Raw genomic sequence first — 17,281 nt, 5'->3', positions numbered from 1 at the left:
ATACCTTTAAAACATGGAATGTATTTTCATTTAAACATAACCCAAATGACAATTACATTGCATTAATTCCCTATTTAACATATTCTAACAATGGGCCTAATTCATAGATGTCCCCACATCCAATCATCTGGGAGGAGGTAGGCAAGAAGTGGGTGGCTGCACCTATTTCATTAATTTAAGGGCTTTGGTTGGCAGGCTCTGCTCCAATCAGAGTGGTTCTGGAGGTGGTCAAAACTGCCTGTTTCTTCTGAGTGGCTGGGAATCAGTAAGCAGTGAGTGTATGCTAAAGGCAGCATAAGCAGTAGCATGAGGTCACAAAGCTCCAGCCTGAAAGACTTGACCAACTTTCTAGGATGTTGGGTGTGCTATTTGAATTTCAGGAGCTTCATGGCTGTTTGCGATAGTGGGCAAGCATGATATTTAACAGTTGACATGTATCTCAGATGGATGTGCCGATATCGTTCTCAGAGACTGCTCGCACTGCCATGGACACCACAGCCTGATTGACAGGCTGCAGCTGTTTGGGGGTGGATTGGTAGATGCTCCGTTTTCTGAGTGTGTGTACAGCTTCTTTGCACTTTTGTGCCAAGATAGGTTTCTATCCTTCATGACCTCATCTTAGGACACCTGCATTATGGTTTTACAGGTGTACCCAGAGGGTTTCTCAGATTATGGATGTTCATACACATGATTTGATGCTGCGCCTTTAGACAGCAGCAAATCAGAGGAGAAAGCAGGAGGCGTCTATTTAAAAAAGACCTCTACTGCAGCATTAGCATACTATCACACGGCTGCTGCGTAAAAAGACACAGCGGCTGTGTGACTTGCGTACAGCTGTGAATCAGGCCCACTGTCCAGTCTACCTCTCAGTTTTAAGGGTTACAACTTTTAGCTATAAATCCCATAGCATACTCAACAGAAGCTTTTACCAAGAAAAACTAAACAGTAGGAATAAGAAAACAATTGATATTGATACAGAAAACAATATCACATACATAGTAGGGTTTTAAAACGGTAGCCAAACATACGTGGCACATATAATACATTACATACTGTATTTAATCCACTATAAAGAAAACAATCTATAATACAGCAGTAAACATATTTGGCTGAGAACGTACATTATTTCTTTACTTTTTAAAGTTTTTTTTTTAATGTACAGTATGTATTCAACAGAAAACATTTAGTTTTTTTCGTACAATGATTTCCACATTAATATTCATCTAGTTCTGAGATCTGCTAGTAATTGCAAGCAGTATATTCCTCGCGGCTTCGGCAGCTTTGTTCTAAATGGAATATGACAGCAACATCACACTACTGCTTTACAAGACATCCACAGTGTCTAATGAGTTCAGGTACCCGGTATAGTGCACTTGTCATGAAGATTGGAAAGAGTAGTATTCACAGTGTTTCTACTTATACAGAGGTTTTCCCAAATTAATTAATTAATGGGGCTCATTTAGAGGTGGAATGCATACTTTTTTGGTGTGCGATTCACCCCAAAAATGTGTACACAGGTTTTTGCATATAGTTGGGGGTGACCTGAAAAGGTGGAACAGGGATGGGTAAACATAGGCCAGATACAGAGAAGCTGTATAAGCATTACTGCAATACAGTATAATGCATCTGCAGGAACTGTAGGATGCATTAGGAGGCATCTGACTCGGGGGTGCTAATGGGCTAGTACGTATGTGTGTAATGATGATGATCAGCAGAACTAGCTAGCCACCTCTGACTTCCTAATTGCTTATTGGCCCCACCAGCTGAGTACATGGAATCAGTGGTATATAATATCAAGCGCATTGTTTAACTTATATTTTCATGTGGATCACTGTAGAAAAGATTCACATTTGGGCCTGATTCAGATGTAATTGGAGGAGCTATTGCTTACATGGAAGCAGAAGCTATAATACTAATACATTAATGCAGCAGGTGGTGTCAGAGGGGGAACTACCATTGGTGCAGTGTATTGGGGCCAATGAGGACTAAGAGGCCCACTGCTGCCCCTGCCACCCTCTTACTACCAGACACTGTTTTCCCCTATCACCCTCTGCCTCTCCCTGTTAACCACTACCGTGTTGCATATTATAATCTTGGCTGTGTGTGGCAGAGGGGGCCCAAATTACAGTATTGTACCTTGGCTCCCCACCCACAAGTTCTACAACTGGTTGGTGTAATTCTTGGGAAGTGATTCCAGCAGTTTCCTAGAATGCAGAGTAAAATCACCTGTGACACCCCATGTGCTGCGGGACTCATGGGCCTGGTGCATGGCTGCAAAACTCCCTCCCCAAAGAGGCCAGAAAATCTCCCTCTTCCAATGGAGATCCTGGTGTCTCCCCTCCCCCACCATGACGGTGACACACTTTTGTTTCAGAAATGGTGGTCATCACAACCCTCTCCTCATAAGAAAGTAGACTACTGACCGCCTGCTGCTGACCTACATCCAATGTCACAGACCCTGCACATGCTCAGTATGGATCCGGAACATGCGCAAAGTACTGAACATTGGAAACCAATATTAGTTTGATATTTAATTTGTGTTTTTATTTAATTATATGTAGTATTAAAAAGGTGACTCTCAATTATTAAACTATCTATTATCGGTTATGCCGCTATGTATGCAAGCGGTGCAGACACACAAGACGCAGGACTGGCCCATGACCCCTGAACCATGTGACTTGCAGGGTGCCTGGAGCAACACCCTACCAGCCTCTATTGCTACTACAGAGCTGCCTGGAGCATTGAAGCCATGCTCTGGGCATACACTCTGCAGCCTGTGGAGCTTAGGATGGCACAGGGCATGCTGCCACCCTGTTATACAGCGCTGCGCAGACAACATATGCATGTAAATAACCATTTCCTTAAACGTGTCTTTTCCTGTGTATATTAACAGAGCAAATCCGCCCACTTCTAAATGAACCACATTACGCATTTTGGAACTTTATAACGCCCTTAAAATATGGGGTACAGGTACAGGATCTGTTATATGGAATATTTGGGGTTTTCCAAAAATGTGCTGACCGATGCTTAAAATACTCTAATTAAATGTAAACATGTCTCCTGTTTTTTACCTCCCTCCTTATTAAACTACTTAGCAGTGCTCCTCGCAGTGACATGTGATCATGTTTGTATCATGACATAGCAGCAATTGTTTACTTTTGTCTTCTGTCTCGGACATTCTGAATAATGAGTACACAGAGAAGGGATGTCATTCCTAGAGTGGTCTAGTAAAACAAGAAAAACATGGATCAGGGCGAGTGTTGTCTATAGGTCACAGCAATACAACTTATACAATAGAAGTTTACATTAGGGAACGCTTCCATTAAGAAAATACACCCTTTGTTGCTTAACTCCAGCATTTTCAACTATTAAAAATGTGTGGCTTACTTTTATTTCAAACTGTAAATAAACGCTGCATAGTTTTTGTTTTTTTATTTTGTTTTGGAAATAAAATTATTGCAGTAAAATTATCCCTGCTTGAAGTTCAATAAGGAGCAAACAAAACAGGTGTGTGGGTGGTCCGTATTGGCCCTGGAGCTGGACGGAGAAGTGCTGGCGGAAGTGCTGAAGTACGAAATAACGTAGTTGCCGGCGTTCGCAGATTGAAGGGTGAATGCACAGCAACTGCGGCAGCGGCTGCAGCTGCTGCCAGCGGGTTTGGTAATATCCTTGTAGATAATGGCTTTAGACGTTGTTTGGAAAAGGCTACTTTTATCTGTGAAAAAAAAGAAACATGAGTTTAGCGTGTTCATATAATAATCCTTACTAAGGGCCAGGTGCACTAAGCTCCAAAAAGTGATCAAATGGAGAGTGATAAACCACCAGCCAATCAGCTCCTAACTGACATGTCCCAGACTGTGTTTGAAAAATGTCAGGCAGGAGCTAATTGGTTGGTTGTTTAGCGCTCTCCATTTTATAACTTTTTTTAGCTTAGTGCATCTGGCCCTCAATACTGGAAAATAAGATGTGACATTTTATTTTTGAATATGGTATAATATGTACCAGTCAATATTGTTTAATAATAAATACATTTAGTTGTTATGTTTTATTATTCCAAGCAAAATGTATGTACATTTTGAATATAAAGAATATATATAACTTTGTGTTGCGGCTTGGCACTCCAGCTCACAGTAACAGATTCCCAGGTGCCCTCAGGATCCGATGGATAGTGTGGTTGTATCAGGGTACAAACAAACAGCGGCACTCAGTGGGTTTTCCAAAAACCTGAATTATTTAATACAGTTTTTGGAAAACCCACTGAGTGCCGCTGTTAGTTTGTACCCTGATACAACCACACTATATATATATATATATATATATATATATATATATATATATATATATATACATTTTTATATACTCTTATATACTCTATCACTTAATCACTCTCTAGTACAGTACATGTAATGCTAACTGAATAATAATACTCATACTGTAGTAAAATGTATCTCATTATTATAGGCTAAAACTAAATATATTTTTATCATAACCCTATATAATATAAGCCAAACAGTGCTCCTGTCCTCACCAGTGGCCATTAAATGGTGCCCGATTGAAGCTCTCTTCCGGCAAGTGCACACATTCTATACACATACCTCAGCATGACAGAGCTCTGAATCCCAGCAGCTTTGTCATCCTGTCGGACTGGTGACTGGTATCTACATAATAATCACGGCTGGCTGTCATATCAACCACACCCCATATTGCCAGTGGCAGAGACAGGACAGACCAGGAAAACCTGTCACAAGTAAAATAGGATTGGGGTGGGGGCAAACCAGGACTAGTTGTAAGATGGGTCTAATACAACAAGTTGATAATACTAAATAATAATAGTGATAATAATCAAGACTAGATTAACATTGAGGCAGATGGAGCTACAGCTCCAGAACTAAACATAAAAATAGGCCCATCCTCCTGATAGCAGTAAGATGGTAACCAGATAGCTAGCTGGCCACACAGTTGGCCATGAATTATAAGTACAGTATTAAAATATTTTTTCTAGGTTTTTTATTTTTATGTATTTAGGGAGACATTGAGGCTGATAGTGTAAGGAGAGAATGGGCCTAATTCAGACCTGATCAAAGTAGCAAAACCATGTGCACTGCAGGTGAGGCAAATGCAAAATGTGCAGAGAGAGTTAGATTTGGGCGGGGTGTGTTGAAACTGAAATCTAAATTGCAATGTAAAAATAAAACAGCCAGTATTTACCCTGCACGAAACAAAATAACTCACCCAAATCTAACTCCCTCTGCACACGTTTTCCCACCTCCAGTGGACATGGTTTTGCCCATTTTGAGAACAAATTTGTCCTGCAATCAGGTATGAATAAGGCCCTATATTCCCACATAGCTCTGGCCACAACCACACAACACTGGTCACAGCTACACCCTTTATCAGTATAGGTGCATGAACATATTTAGCAACAGTCCCACGTGGTCCTTAATCTGGCCCTGACAATAATAATAATAATAATAATACTAATAATTATTATAATTTTATTGCATAGTGTAGTACTTATGTTGGTACTTGTTTCCTAGCACGGCCACAATCGTATGGATCGTGTACCTTTAAGTTAAGGTACACGATCCATACGATGGACCCGATTTCCTTTGAAATCAGGTCCATTTGGCCGGCTAGGACAAAATATCGGGGGCATCGCGTCGGTCGGGACCGTTAACAATGGTCCCGACGCGACCGACGCGATGCCCGCGATTTCCCCATAGGCTTCAATGTTAAAAAATATTTTAACATTGAAATCGTGTCGGGAAAGGTAAAATATCGGGGGCATCGCGTCGGTCGGGACCATTAACATAGGTCCCGACGCGATGCCCCCGATTTTTCCATAGGCTTCAATGTTAAAAGATTTTTTAACATTGAAATCCTGAAAAAATGTGAAAAATGTGAAATGGGCCAATATGACCCATTTCACAATATAGATGTCCCCGTCGTCACCCCACGATAGACGCCAACCCAAAGCGTGGCGAGCGCAGCGAGCCCGCGAGGGGCAGCGGTGCGCGTCCTCCGACCTTTTCATTCCCCTACTATCCACGTCGGCGTGGAGTTGAGAATAGAATAGTGTGGCGAGCGCAGCGAGCCACCGAGCCCGAAGCGTGGCGAGCGCAGCGAGCCCCGCGAGGGGACGCGTATAACTTCACAGGTATACGCGTCCCCTCGCGGGGCACGCTGCGCTCGCCACGCTTCGGGCTTGGTGGCTCGCTGCGCTCGCCACACTATTCTATTCTCAACTCCACGCCGACGTGGATAGTAGGGGAATGAAAAGGTCGGAGGACGCGCACCGCCGCCCCTCGCGGGCTCGCTGCGCTCGCCACGCTTCGGCGTCTATCGTGGGGTGGGGTGTACTCCGTGACATTTGGGGGGGTTGGGAATATTTTACATTGAATCCAATGTAAAATCGGGTCCCAGGGACCCGATTTACATTTCATTAAAAAAAAAAATCGGGTCCAAAATCGGTCGGTCGCGTCGATCGCATCGCATGCGACCAAATCGCATGCGATGCGATCGACCCGATTTTTCCGACACGACCACCCCGATGTAAATCGGTGTGGCCGTGCTAGGAAACAAGTACCGTTATGTTTAATTTAAACTAGCAGTTCTCAAACTGTGGGTCCTGACCTTCTCAACATGGGGTCACGACTCCATGCTGCTGACCATCAGGCTGATGACTTTTCTAATCTCAGTCAGTGATTCAAGGAGTCTGAAAGATCTGTTGAATTGTCGGTTATTTTAGACTCACATTGGGGCAGATGTATCATAGCAGCGCTTATCGCGCCGCTATGATACTTCCTGCTTCGCCTCAATAGCGAGGCGAAGCAGGAAGGGACATCGACAAGATGTATTAACATCTTGTCTGCCGAAGCGGGGGAGCATTAACTCCCCCCTTCGGCGATGTCCCTTTCTGGAGATAGCGCATCAGTTAATACTGATGCGCTATCTCCTGTCCCCCGGCCGGCCGCACTGGGCATGCGCGAGATCTCGCAAAAACCGCGAGATCTCCAGCGCAGCCCAAGCCAGACGCAGGGCTAGCGTTGTCCCCATAGTGGGGGATAGGACAACGCTAGCCCTGAGCTGGCGAAGCGGCCGGGGCGAATTAACGCCTTGAAGGCTGTTAATACATCGCCCCGGCCGTTAATCCCTGGGGGGGATTGCAGGGACAGCCCCGCCGAGCGTAACTCGGCGGGCTGTCACTAGCGCACGTTAGGTGCGCTAGTAATACATTAGCAAAATCGTAATCCCCCCCCAGTTAACCAGCGTTAAGTGCATTTTTGCACTTAACGCTGGTTAATAAATCTGCCCCATTATTTTGTGCCTTCACAATGCTGCCATGCCTGTGCTGTCTGCTGACTACACATGTGACGTGATGACAGTAACTTGCTGGGGTCCTGTAATTATTTTAATGTCTGATGGGATCCCAGTGCAAAATAGTTTGAGGATCCCTGGTTTAGACTGTATGACCCCATTGTACTTATATTTCACGTTAGTTTATTCTAATTAGGTATTTAGATGCTGCAAAATGATACTGTAGTTACTTATAGCCAGGACCGCCGAGAGGGGAGGGAGCTGGAACAGTTTACCCTGGCCTAGGCCTGTCAGGGGGGCCCGGGTCTGGACACACACACAGTTTTAACACAGTATTAACCCCTGCCAGAGCATGTATCCCCTGGCAGAGCAGGTTAACTCCATGGCAATGAGCATGTTAACTTCTGGCAGAGAATGTTAACCCCTGGCATCAAGCATGAAACCCATAGCAACAAGCATTTAGGTAAGCAGGACTTACTGTATGTGGCATATAATATGTGGTATATGTAATAGGCATTACAGTGTGTTGCATAATATGCAATGAGCATTATGGTGCATGGAATAACATGTAATGTGGTAAAATATGTATAAAGGTGTATGGCATAATGTGTACTGGGCACTACGGTGTGTGGCATAACGTGTAATGGGCATTATGGCATGCAGTATAATATGTAATGGGTGTGTGACATATGTAATAGGAATTACAGGTGTAAATTTTTGGTGCACGCCTTTGGCGCGCACTGTCCCTGTATACATTTTCGAAGCAGCAGCATAACAGCAGGTCTGCAGACCGCGCGACAACTTAGGGGGGGGGGGCAGCGCCGGCAGAATGTGCGGGGAGCTCTGTCCGTGGGGGCCCTGGGAAATTGTTTTACCAGGGCCCAGGATTTCTCTTGGCGGCCCTGCTTATAGCATAGAGAAATAATAAAGGTTTGATCAATTTCATCTGATCTTGAAGATGAATGAACAAGTTACAAGTTGAAGAATGTAAGCAAAATGCTTTATAGAAGTGCAATTACAAAGAACACTTATGGGTATTCACTTCGCACAAAGCTATAAGTGCGTTGAGCACTGTTTTAAAATGTTAAATATGTACATATTGTTAGATCGGCCATAAGCACTGATTACAAAATATAAAATTTTATGTTATAATAAATGAAAAAATAAAAAACAAAACATTTTATTTTTTCAGCAGACATGCTATATTTAGATAAGAGAAAATGCTTTTACTGAGAGCTTATCTCAATTTTACAGTGAAAACCCTAGAGGACAAAAATCCATTCTTGTATGCAGCATGTTTTAATAGCTGTAGTTACTTTCATGGAATGATTGAGAACATTGAAAAGATGTTCTTTTAAGATAATAATTTCTATCTAAGGATTTGCTAATTTGAAGCAAAAACAAGTATAAAAACAATTACGAAACTCAAGTGTAGTTTACCAAAGGTTCTCTTTGAAATTAGATGGAAATATATGTAACTGATGGAATGGTAAGTACTTACACAAGAGTGAGTTTTACTTTTAACTAAAAAAAGTTGTGTGCTGCCCATTCAAAAAATAATCCAGATTGTTGGATTGCTGTCATTGTTTTTGTTCAAGGTGCTGCTTAGATATGTACATCAAAAAGGTTTAGAGGGGTATTCAATCTTGGCTGCTATTTTGGACAGGGGAAATAGTGCCCTCGGCCCATTTAATGCTGCCATTTACGACAGCATGGAAGGCAGATTCCGACAAAACAGATCCACATTTAAAACAAGTCAGATCTGTTTTGTCGAAAACGCCTGTGGATTGTTGAAATCACAGCCGCTTTTCGACAATCCGTTTTCACTGACACGCCCACTTTATTATCTTCCAGAGGCAAAGCCAAAAGCAGGATAAGAAATTAAACACAGAGAGCATCCAACTTTCTCTTTCTTTTTTAATGTGCTGTCCATCTCAGCAGTTGGAAGGTGCATCTCCTATTGCGCATGGTGACAACATTATTAGGCACTGCTTTCTATTACCTGTAAACTCTAGAATTTCTAGAGCTGGGGTAGCCAACCCTAGTCCTCGAGAGCTACCAACAGTGCATGTTTTGCAGGTCTCCTCACAGAATCACAAGTGAGCTAATTAGCTCCATCTGTGTATATTTTAAAATGTGTCAGGGATTAATGAGTGCAGCTGTGCAGCAGCTAGGTTGTCTGGAAAATGTGAACTGTTGGTAGCTCTCGAGGGCTAGGGTTGGCTACCACTGCTCTAGAGCAACCGGGTGCCACGGCACACAGTTTGGGAACCACTGCACTAGTCATTTTACAGTCAGTGTTATGTCATGTATCATTATTTACAAGAGGCTTGCCTTTAGGCAAATGTGACAACAGGATATGATGGCTCACAGTGTGTATTTATATAGATTGCAAGCGCAGCACAGGGCCGGCCTTACCCTGTGCAGGGTGGCCCCCAGCATGCAAAGGATGCAGTAGCAGTTTTACTATTTTAGCCAAACTGACACTGAATCAGCCCCATAGTCAGGATTTTACTACATGGACAGATGACAAAGGGGAGCGTTAATGGCCTGCATCATTAACAATTTTGAGGTCAATCCTATTAATTGCGAAGGGTGCGAGTTGCCATTGCCACAGTGTTTAAATGATGTCTACAGCACCCTCTTTTGCCACCTTGGTACAGAAAGCACTCACGTTCTCACTAAATGATATGCACAAAAATATCATAAATTATATAATTGAAACATCTTCTCTAATGTGTACCCAGCTTGAATGTAAATACAGATATAGCCATGTGGCAATTGGCGCATCATGTCACCTCACGTCTATGTCTAATTTGCTCCCACGGTTCATAGAAAAGCACTGAGCAGCGATGTCACAGTTGGTTACTACACGTTAGGGGTGTGAGCAGCCATATCGCTGGAACGATGAGCATGGCTACATCTGTAGCAAGCATTATGTACTGTATACACTCTACTCAGGAGTCAGGGGTAGATGTATGAAGCAGCAATAAGGGAGGAGAAGTGAGACAGAGGAGAAGTGGCCCATGGCAACCAATCAGCACTGAAGTAGCATTTATAATTTGCATAATATAAAATTATACAGAGCACCTGATTGGTTGCCATGGGACACTTCTCCTCTTGCTCACATCTGCCTTAGTTATCACTTCTTCATACATCTAACCCTTAGTTATTATACAATATCTATACAATATCAGTGCAGTGCTAAAAATGTAAGTGTGTTTCCTTATAGTTTATGTGGCATTCTGTGCAGATGTAATCCTATAAATCATGTGGTAACTTTCATATCCAGTCATAGATGAAATTGGGCGACGAGCAGACACAGAGAAAGCTGTGTTTCCGAGATAACTACTGTACCAGGGAATTCTCTGTGAGTTACAAAATGCCTCTTTCCATAGCTAGTTGGAATGGTCGATATCTGTGAACTGCTTGGCATTATAAAACAATTAAATACAAATGACTATACTTAAATTCAGACATGGCCTTTTTTTTCCATGACACCTAAGATATTTCTAGAATTGGCATACAATGGGCCAGATTCAGTAAAGCGAAAAAGCAAGTCATTTTGTATCTGGAACACACAATGTTGCAATGCAAGGGGAGCCGATGCATTTATATTATTCCTGTGCAGGGAAAAGGTTCTACATATAGTCCACAGGGTACTTGTGTATTTTGGCGGCGCCCATCGCATCGCATACCATAACGCATACGATGGTATGCGATGCGACGCGATATCGTAAGATAGTGCACGATGGCATACAATTTTCAAATTGTATGCCATTGTACATGGCATACGATGCCATACGAAGTGATGCGATGCGATTAAACATTGTATAAGCACCCTAATGGGTGCTTATACAATGTAAAGCACACAAATGGGTGCTTACAATGATAAATGCACCCCCACGCCACCCCCCACTATAAACGTGAACCCGAAGCGCGGCGAGCGCAGCGAGCCCACGAGGGGCGGCGGTACGCGTCCTAAGACCTTTTCATACCCCCACTATCCACGTCGGCGTGGAGTTGAGAATAGAATAGTGTGGCGAGCCACCGAGCCCGAAGCGTGGCGAGCGCAGCGAGCCCCGCGAGGGGACGCGGATACCTGTGAAGCCCGCGAAGGGACGCGTTTACCTGTGAAGGTATCCGTGTCCGCTCGCCACGCTTCGGGCTCGGTGGCTCGCTGTGCTTGCCACACTATTCTATTCTCAACTCCACGCCGACGTGGATAGTGGGGGTATGAAAAGGTCGTAGGACGCGTACCGCCGCCCCTCGCGGGCTCGCTGCGCTCGCCACGCTTCGGGTTCACGTTTAGTGGGGGGGTGGCGTGGGGGTGCATTTAACATTGTAAGCACCCATTAGGGTGCTTATACAATTTTTGATCGTATAGGGGGTCAAAATCGCGTCGCATCGCATCGCATGCCATCGGGTGCATGGCATGCGATGCGATCCGTTCATCGTACGACGGACATCGGGGGCGCCGCCAAAATACACAAGTACCGTCCACAGATTTTAGCAAGCTTTATTTTTACACTAATATTAACTTTTTCAGTTTGTACATATTCCATCCAAATCTTACTCTTTTTTTTTACATCGACCCCACCTGCAGTGCAACATGGTTTTGCCCAGTTGTGTGCTCTCTTCGCTTTGCAAAAAAAGCTGAATCATACTCTATGTTTCTCACTTTGGTATAGTTTATTTCTGTTTGCTAATCCTAAGCATTTTCAAACTGCAACGTATTATCTAGTATTTGGATAATGCTATAGAATCTGAACCCTTTGCGTGCCAACATGTCTCAGAGATGGGCAAAATATTTGCTAAAAATCACAGCGTCGCTCACATTTGTTATATAAATTCAAATAAAAAATGTGGTGTTAAAAAAGATTATATTTCCTATATATGGTAAACATTACTGGTCATAATGATGAGTAAAAATGCTTGCTGGGCAATTTTCACACCTATTTTAACAAATTCCCTTGGCACTCAAAGGGTTAATCGGTTATTATTATTTTTTAATACACTATAAAGCAGTAGTTTTACTTACCCCAAGCGGAGTGGTAGGCCTTTGGACTTTATTATATGGGCTATATTTAGGTTTAGGTGGCTTCCCAGCAGCTCTGTCTTTGTGCCTTCGACTACTTATGTGCTGCAACAAGTAGTAAAAGAAAATATGTTAAAAAAAAAAAAAAAATGGTATAAAAATAACAAGTATTTTTTTAATCAAATAACATATCAGTACATATCTCGGAGTGATACATTAAATAAAAAATACATTTTGTATTCAAATTACTAATACTGTATATTAATACATTGTTTCTAAGCTGCAAGAATATTTCTACATTCACATATAAATTATTCTATTGAAGAATTACTGTTATATGGTTATTTTAATATTGTATTGAATGAACATTTAGCCTCTATAATATATATTTTTTTTATAACTTATTTTACAATACCCCAAAACCTTTCTCAAGCAGTACAAAGACAAAATAAATAAAAAATAAAAGTTCACTTTTTATTTGTAAGTTCATATACAAAAAAACTTTTTGGGATCGTGTCCATAAGTCATTAATTTAACATAGGTTGAGTTAGCTACTACACAAACTGGGCCTGATACTGAATGCGATACAGGTCTGCATGTGGGTGCTTCTATTGAGAAATAGCAAACTGTGCATGCTCTGTAGAAAACAGATGCATCTTTAGCAATTGCTCGGTGTTAAGGACCATACATGTGGGGCAATTGTATGGCTATTTCTAAGCAATCTGTCTAGATTGCTTTGAAATTAAGCACACATTGCCCTGTGTGTATAAACCCGTGCAACAATGATACCCAGTCCAGTGCTTTGCTATTGCCTGGCTAGATCTTGAATGCATGCAGTCAAAATCTAGTAATCATCACAAGTGTTCTCTCAACAGAGAACACTGGTCCGCACAGATCGCTCAGCATGCATCACGGGTGTACAGCGATGAGTGCTGAGTGATCCATCCCAGATCTCCCTACACCCATCACTGTGCTTTATACGGATCTCAAACATTTCCTTCCATCACCAAAATTGGCATTTCTCGTTGGCAGCTGAGTGAATGCAGGGAAGACAACTCTCTTGTGGAAGTGTTGTGAGAGTCTCCATATTTTAAGTAATGCATATCCTGAAGTGACACCTATTTAATTAGTATCAACTGCACCTACAGTAGATTGGTTGTAAATGCTGATACTGGTGATAATATCGTTTCTGGCACATGAAAAATGTGGCTGGTGTGATGATTAAGACATACATGTAGCCGCATTATCACTTCATTTTGTAGTGGCATCACTATGGTTGGTGTCACCCAGTGCAAAAACACAGTGCATGCCCCGATAGTATGGTCAGTACAGTTTCTCTCCCTAGTAACACCACTGCATTTTGAAATTCAGGTCTAAATGTGACTCCAACAATTTGGATGAAAGTGACTAGCTTGCGCCAATAACAGCGTTTTAACAATAATAATTTCGAGGTCACTAGCGAACTGCAGTTCTTCAATTTCTAGTTAACTGGTTGGCTAGCCTTATCCTCAAACAACTGAATCTATTGGAATTGGCCTCCGAATCAGTAGTTTGGTGATCAAATATAGCATTTAAAAGAGATTTGAAAATAAAGTAGGACACAAAGGAGCCTTCTCAAATATGCTACACGGCCAAAGACTGAATGATGCCCCTGTATCAAGAGACGGGATCAACAGATATTATTAGATATTTAAACATTGTTTGTACAGGTTAGAGGGACATTGTTTCCAATGGAATGGGAATGTAGCAAAGAGTTTCCGAAAGTCGGGAATCATCATTTAATTTCTCTGACATCGGAATCCTGGGTGTAAGATGCCCGACAGAGGAGTGAGCTCCAGCTCTACAGTGTTTATCCAGTCAGTCCCATTCTGGCTCTCCAACCCTCCAGTGCCTCTGTAGCTAGCCCACCACTGTCCCTCCAGCCAGACCCCTTCTGTCTCTCTAGGTAGTCCTCTTCTGCCTCTCCAGCCAGCCCCATTCCAATTTTCCAACTAGACCCTTTTGTCTCAATTGCCATCACCTTTTTATCTTTCCAGCCAATGTCCACCTGTCTCACCAACGAGCCCCCCTTCTATGTCACCAGACAGTACAATCCTATTTCAACAGTGCACTCCCTTCTATGTCACCAGACAGCCCCTTCCTGTCTCATCAGGAAGCCCAAACCCATCTTGCCAACAAGCCCCCTTCTATCTCAGCAACCAGCCCTCTCCTATCTAACCAGTGAGCCCTCTTCTATCTCAACAGACAGCCCAATCCCATATCACCAGCAAGCCCCCCTTTTATACACCAGCCAAGTTGAAAATTAATCATGTCAAATGATTAGAAGAAAAGAAAAAGCCTACAATACCCTTGCTGCATAACTGTACACACCCATAAACTGACGACAAAGCACATTTTGCTTTTTTTCATAGAAAAAAAAGTCTACAAACTTCACACACCAGACATTTTCCATTTCTGTCCTACTCTTCCACTCTTTGACTGAGATATACTGTATATTTACCTGGGGTTGTTATCATTTTGGATGGTGAAATTTCTCCTAATGATCAGCTTTTAGGCAAAGGCCAGTGAGTTTTGTGCAAAAACACCTTGTTACTGTATTTGGTGTTATTCATTATTTCTATCCAAACTCAAGAGATGAAGCCCCAAAGGATGGTGGTGGTGATGGTAGCATCATCCTTTAGGGCTGCCTCTCTTCAGTTAGTATCACACTATTTTGTTTTCATGTGATTTTTTTTCTGTGCTACAAGATTAGACTAAAACTTGCGATAGCTCCTCATAAGCCTTAATTTTAAAATTTGAAATGACAAAACTGCAATTTCAATTAGATTGTAGACTTTCCCTATGTAATTAAAAGGGCAAATTTAGGGGGCTTGGTTCCACACATGTTAAGTGGGAATTCCACCACACAGTGGCGTAACTATTAAATTTGCTCCCCCTGACAAAAATGTTGGCAGCGCCCCCCCCTCCCCCCCAAAAATTGTTGGCAGCGCTCTCCCAGAATAGTTACCCACCGCCACTCCATACAGCAGACCGTTTTTAAGGATGCTAGAGGAAGCCCAGTCTGCTGTATGGGGGAAGCCATTTTGTGTGTGTCACTTTTTAATTAGCAGGACTCGAAGCCAGGGGAGCCGGGACGGGACCGCAGACAGCGGCAGGTCCCGGCAGCGCCAGGTCCAGGCAGATGGCAGCAGGTAACAATAGCCCTGCAGAACCCCCGGCGCCCCCACACTTTCTTAGCGCCTCCCTGCCACCTCGGGGTCTGCGGGGCTATTGTTACACCACTGCCACCACTGTATAATTGTAGCAATATAGTTATTTACTAAGTGTCGTCAGATTCTTATTTGTAAGATTAGCATGAGGTAAATCATGCTCATTTATGAGATTAACCTGAGACAAATCATGCTCATTTATGAGATTAACCTGAGACAAATCATGCTCATTTGTTAGATTAGCCTGAGGTCAATTTAATTAGATAAAGAATGGTAAAGAATGCACAATGGTATTGATACCATTGCCTATTCAATACTATGCACAATGCAATAATTAGTGCATGCATACGTGTTCAATGTGTCTCCTAATTCAATCAATGTTTTTGCTCTCAGGACCTCCCAAGAAGACCAAACGATCAGGGCCAGTGTGAGTCTACTTACAACCAGCATATATTTATCTTCTTTTTCACTAAAATATGAATCTAAGTCGCAATGTGATGTGACACAACCACTTGAAATGTGCCACTTGTGTATAGTTTTGTGAGTGAGTTTGACTCTGTATACTAAGTGCTATGTTGTGGCCGCTGCTATTTTTCCATGCCACTTTCCATTTTGCTTCATCTGCGACTTTGCTGCACATATATTAAACAAATTTTGGTACTTATATGTTAGTTGGGCGGCCGCTATAGTTATTACGCTCATACCCCCAGTATCCATGTCGGCATGGAGTTGACTTTGTATAGTGTGGCGAGCACAGCGAGATCTGCGAGGGGCCGTTTAAAACTAAGCAAATAGCTTAGTGGGCGCTCAACTAACATATAAGTACCCAGATTTTTGTGCAGTTTGCTGCATCTGTGTGCAAATAAGATGCAGAATGAAATCGAAACTTTCTACAATACTTGGCACATCTCACTCACGCCAGGTGCCTCACGTCACATGTCGTATTGAGGCTAGATGTAGGAGGACACATCTGTAAGTTGCATGGGCACTTGTGCTTTCATGTTTGAGCTGAAACATGTACGGCAGCCTCTTCTACTTATAAAGTAATCATAAACTGAAAAGAAAGAAAAGTTTTCCTTTTTGCACCTGCCAGTCTTTTTATTCTGCAAAAGAGAGTTATTTAATAGGCTTCATAAAGTTGCAGTAAATGGTGCACAATGACTAAAGAAGACTCTTGTGACCTAATAAACTGAGCAGTGGATAGACTGGAATACTTTAATTTACTGCATAATATATTCTGAAGTCCTATTCTTTATAATAAATCCAATGCCAATGCTGACCTGCAATTACCAAGGTAATTAGCTAAAGGTTAAACAGTTTTCATTACTTCTATTAAATATTTTATTATTTTTTTATTTTTGTTTATTTTATCATTTTTTTTGTGACATAGGTTTGATATAAATCCCATCCATTACATACAGCATGCCTTTAAAAAATATGAATTTACTGATAATCTTGTACTGCAGTGTTGTTTCTAATTAACCTTTTATAAAAGTATCTAAGCCGTTGCATATAATACGCCACTATATTTTATGTTATTTCCAACAATTTTGATAAAAAGTACTGTACTGTAATTGTGAAATTTTAGATATTAATAAATGTTAACAGAATTCTAGTTGAACCCTCTGAGGCAGCAACCGACTGGGTAAAACAGCTACTCACTACACCTTTGATTTTTACATTTATAATTTTTAGTTGTATATGTTCTTCACCCTCA

General features: G+C 42.1%; 1 protein-coding gene across 4 annotated transcripts in view; it reads right to left on the bottom strand.

Annotated features, from left to right (window-relative positions):
- Positions 1–946: 946 nt before the first annotated feature.
- ZNF385D (zinc finger protein 385D) overlaps positions 947–17,281 on the bottom strand; it is a 304,400-nt gene continuing 288,065 nt past the window's right edge. For all 4 annotated transcript variants that reach the window (XM_083188744.1, XM_083188745.1, XM_083188746.1 and 1 more), the window contains 2 exons: positions 12,359–12,460; positions 947–3,715 (listed from right to left, as the gene is read on the bottom strand). In XM_083188744.1, coding sequence (XP_083044870.1) covers positions 3,485–3,715; positions 12,359–12,460 — 333 coding nt within the window. In that variant the 3' untranslated portion in view covers positions 947–3,484. The remainder of the gene's footprint in view (positions 3,716–12,358; positions 12,461–17,281) is intronic.

The sequence above is a fragment of the Crinia signifera genome, chromosome 5, assembly GCF_055691185.1.
Source record: "Crinia signifera chromosome 5, ASM5569118v1, whole genome shotgun sequence".
Taxonomy (NCBI): domain Eukaryota; kingdom Metazoa; phylum Chordata; class Amphibia; order Anura; family Myobatrachidae; genus Crinia; species Crinia signifera.
Note: the sequence above shows the minus strand (reverse complement) of the source record. Positions and strands in the feature narration are given on the sequence as shown.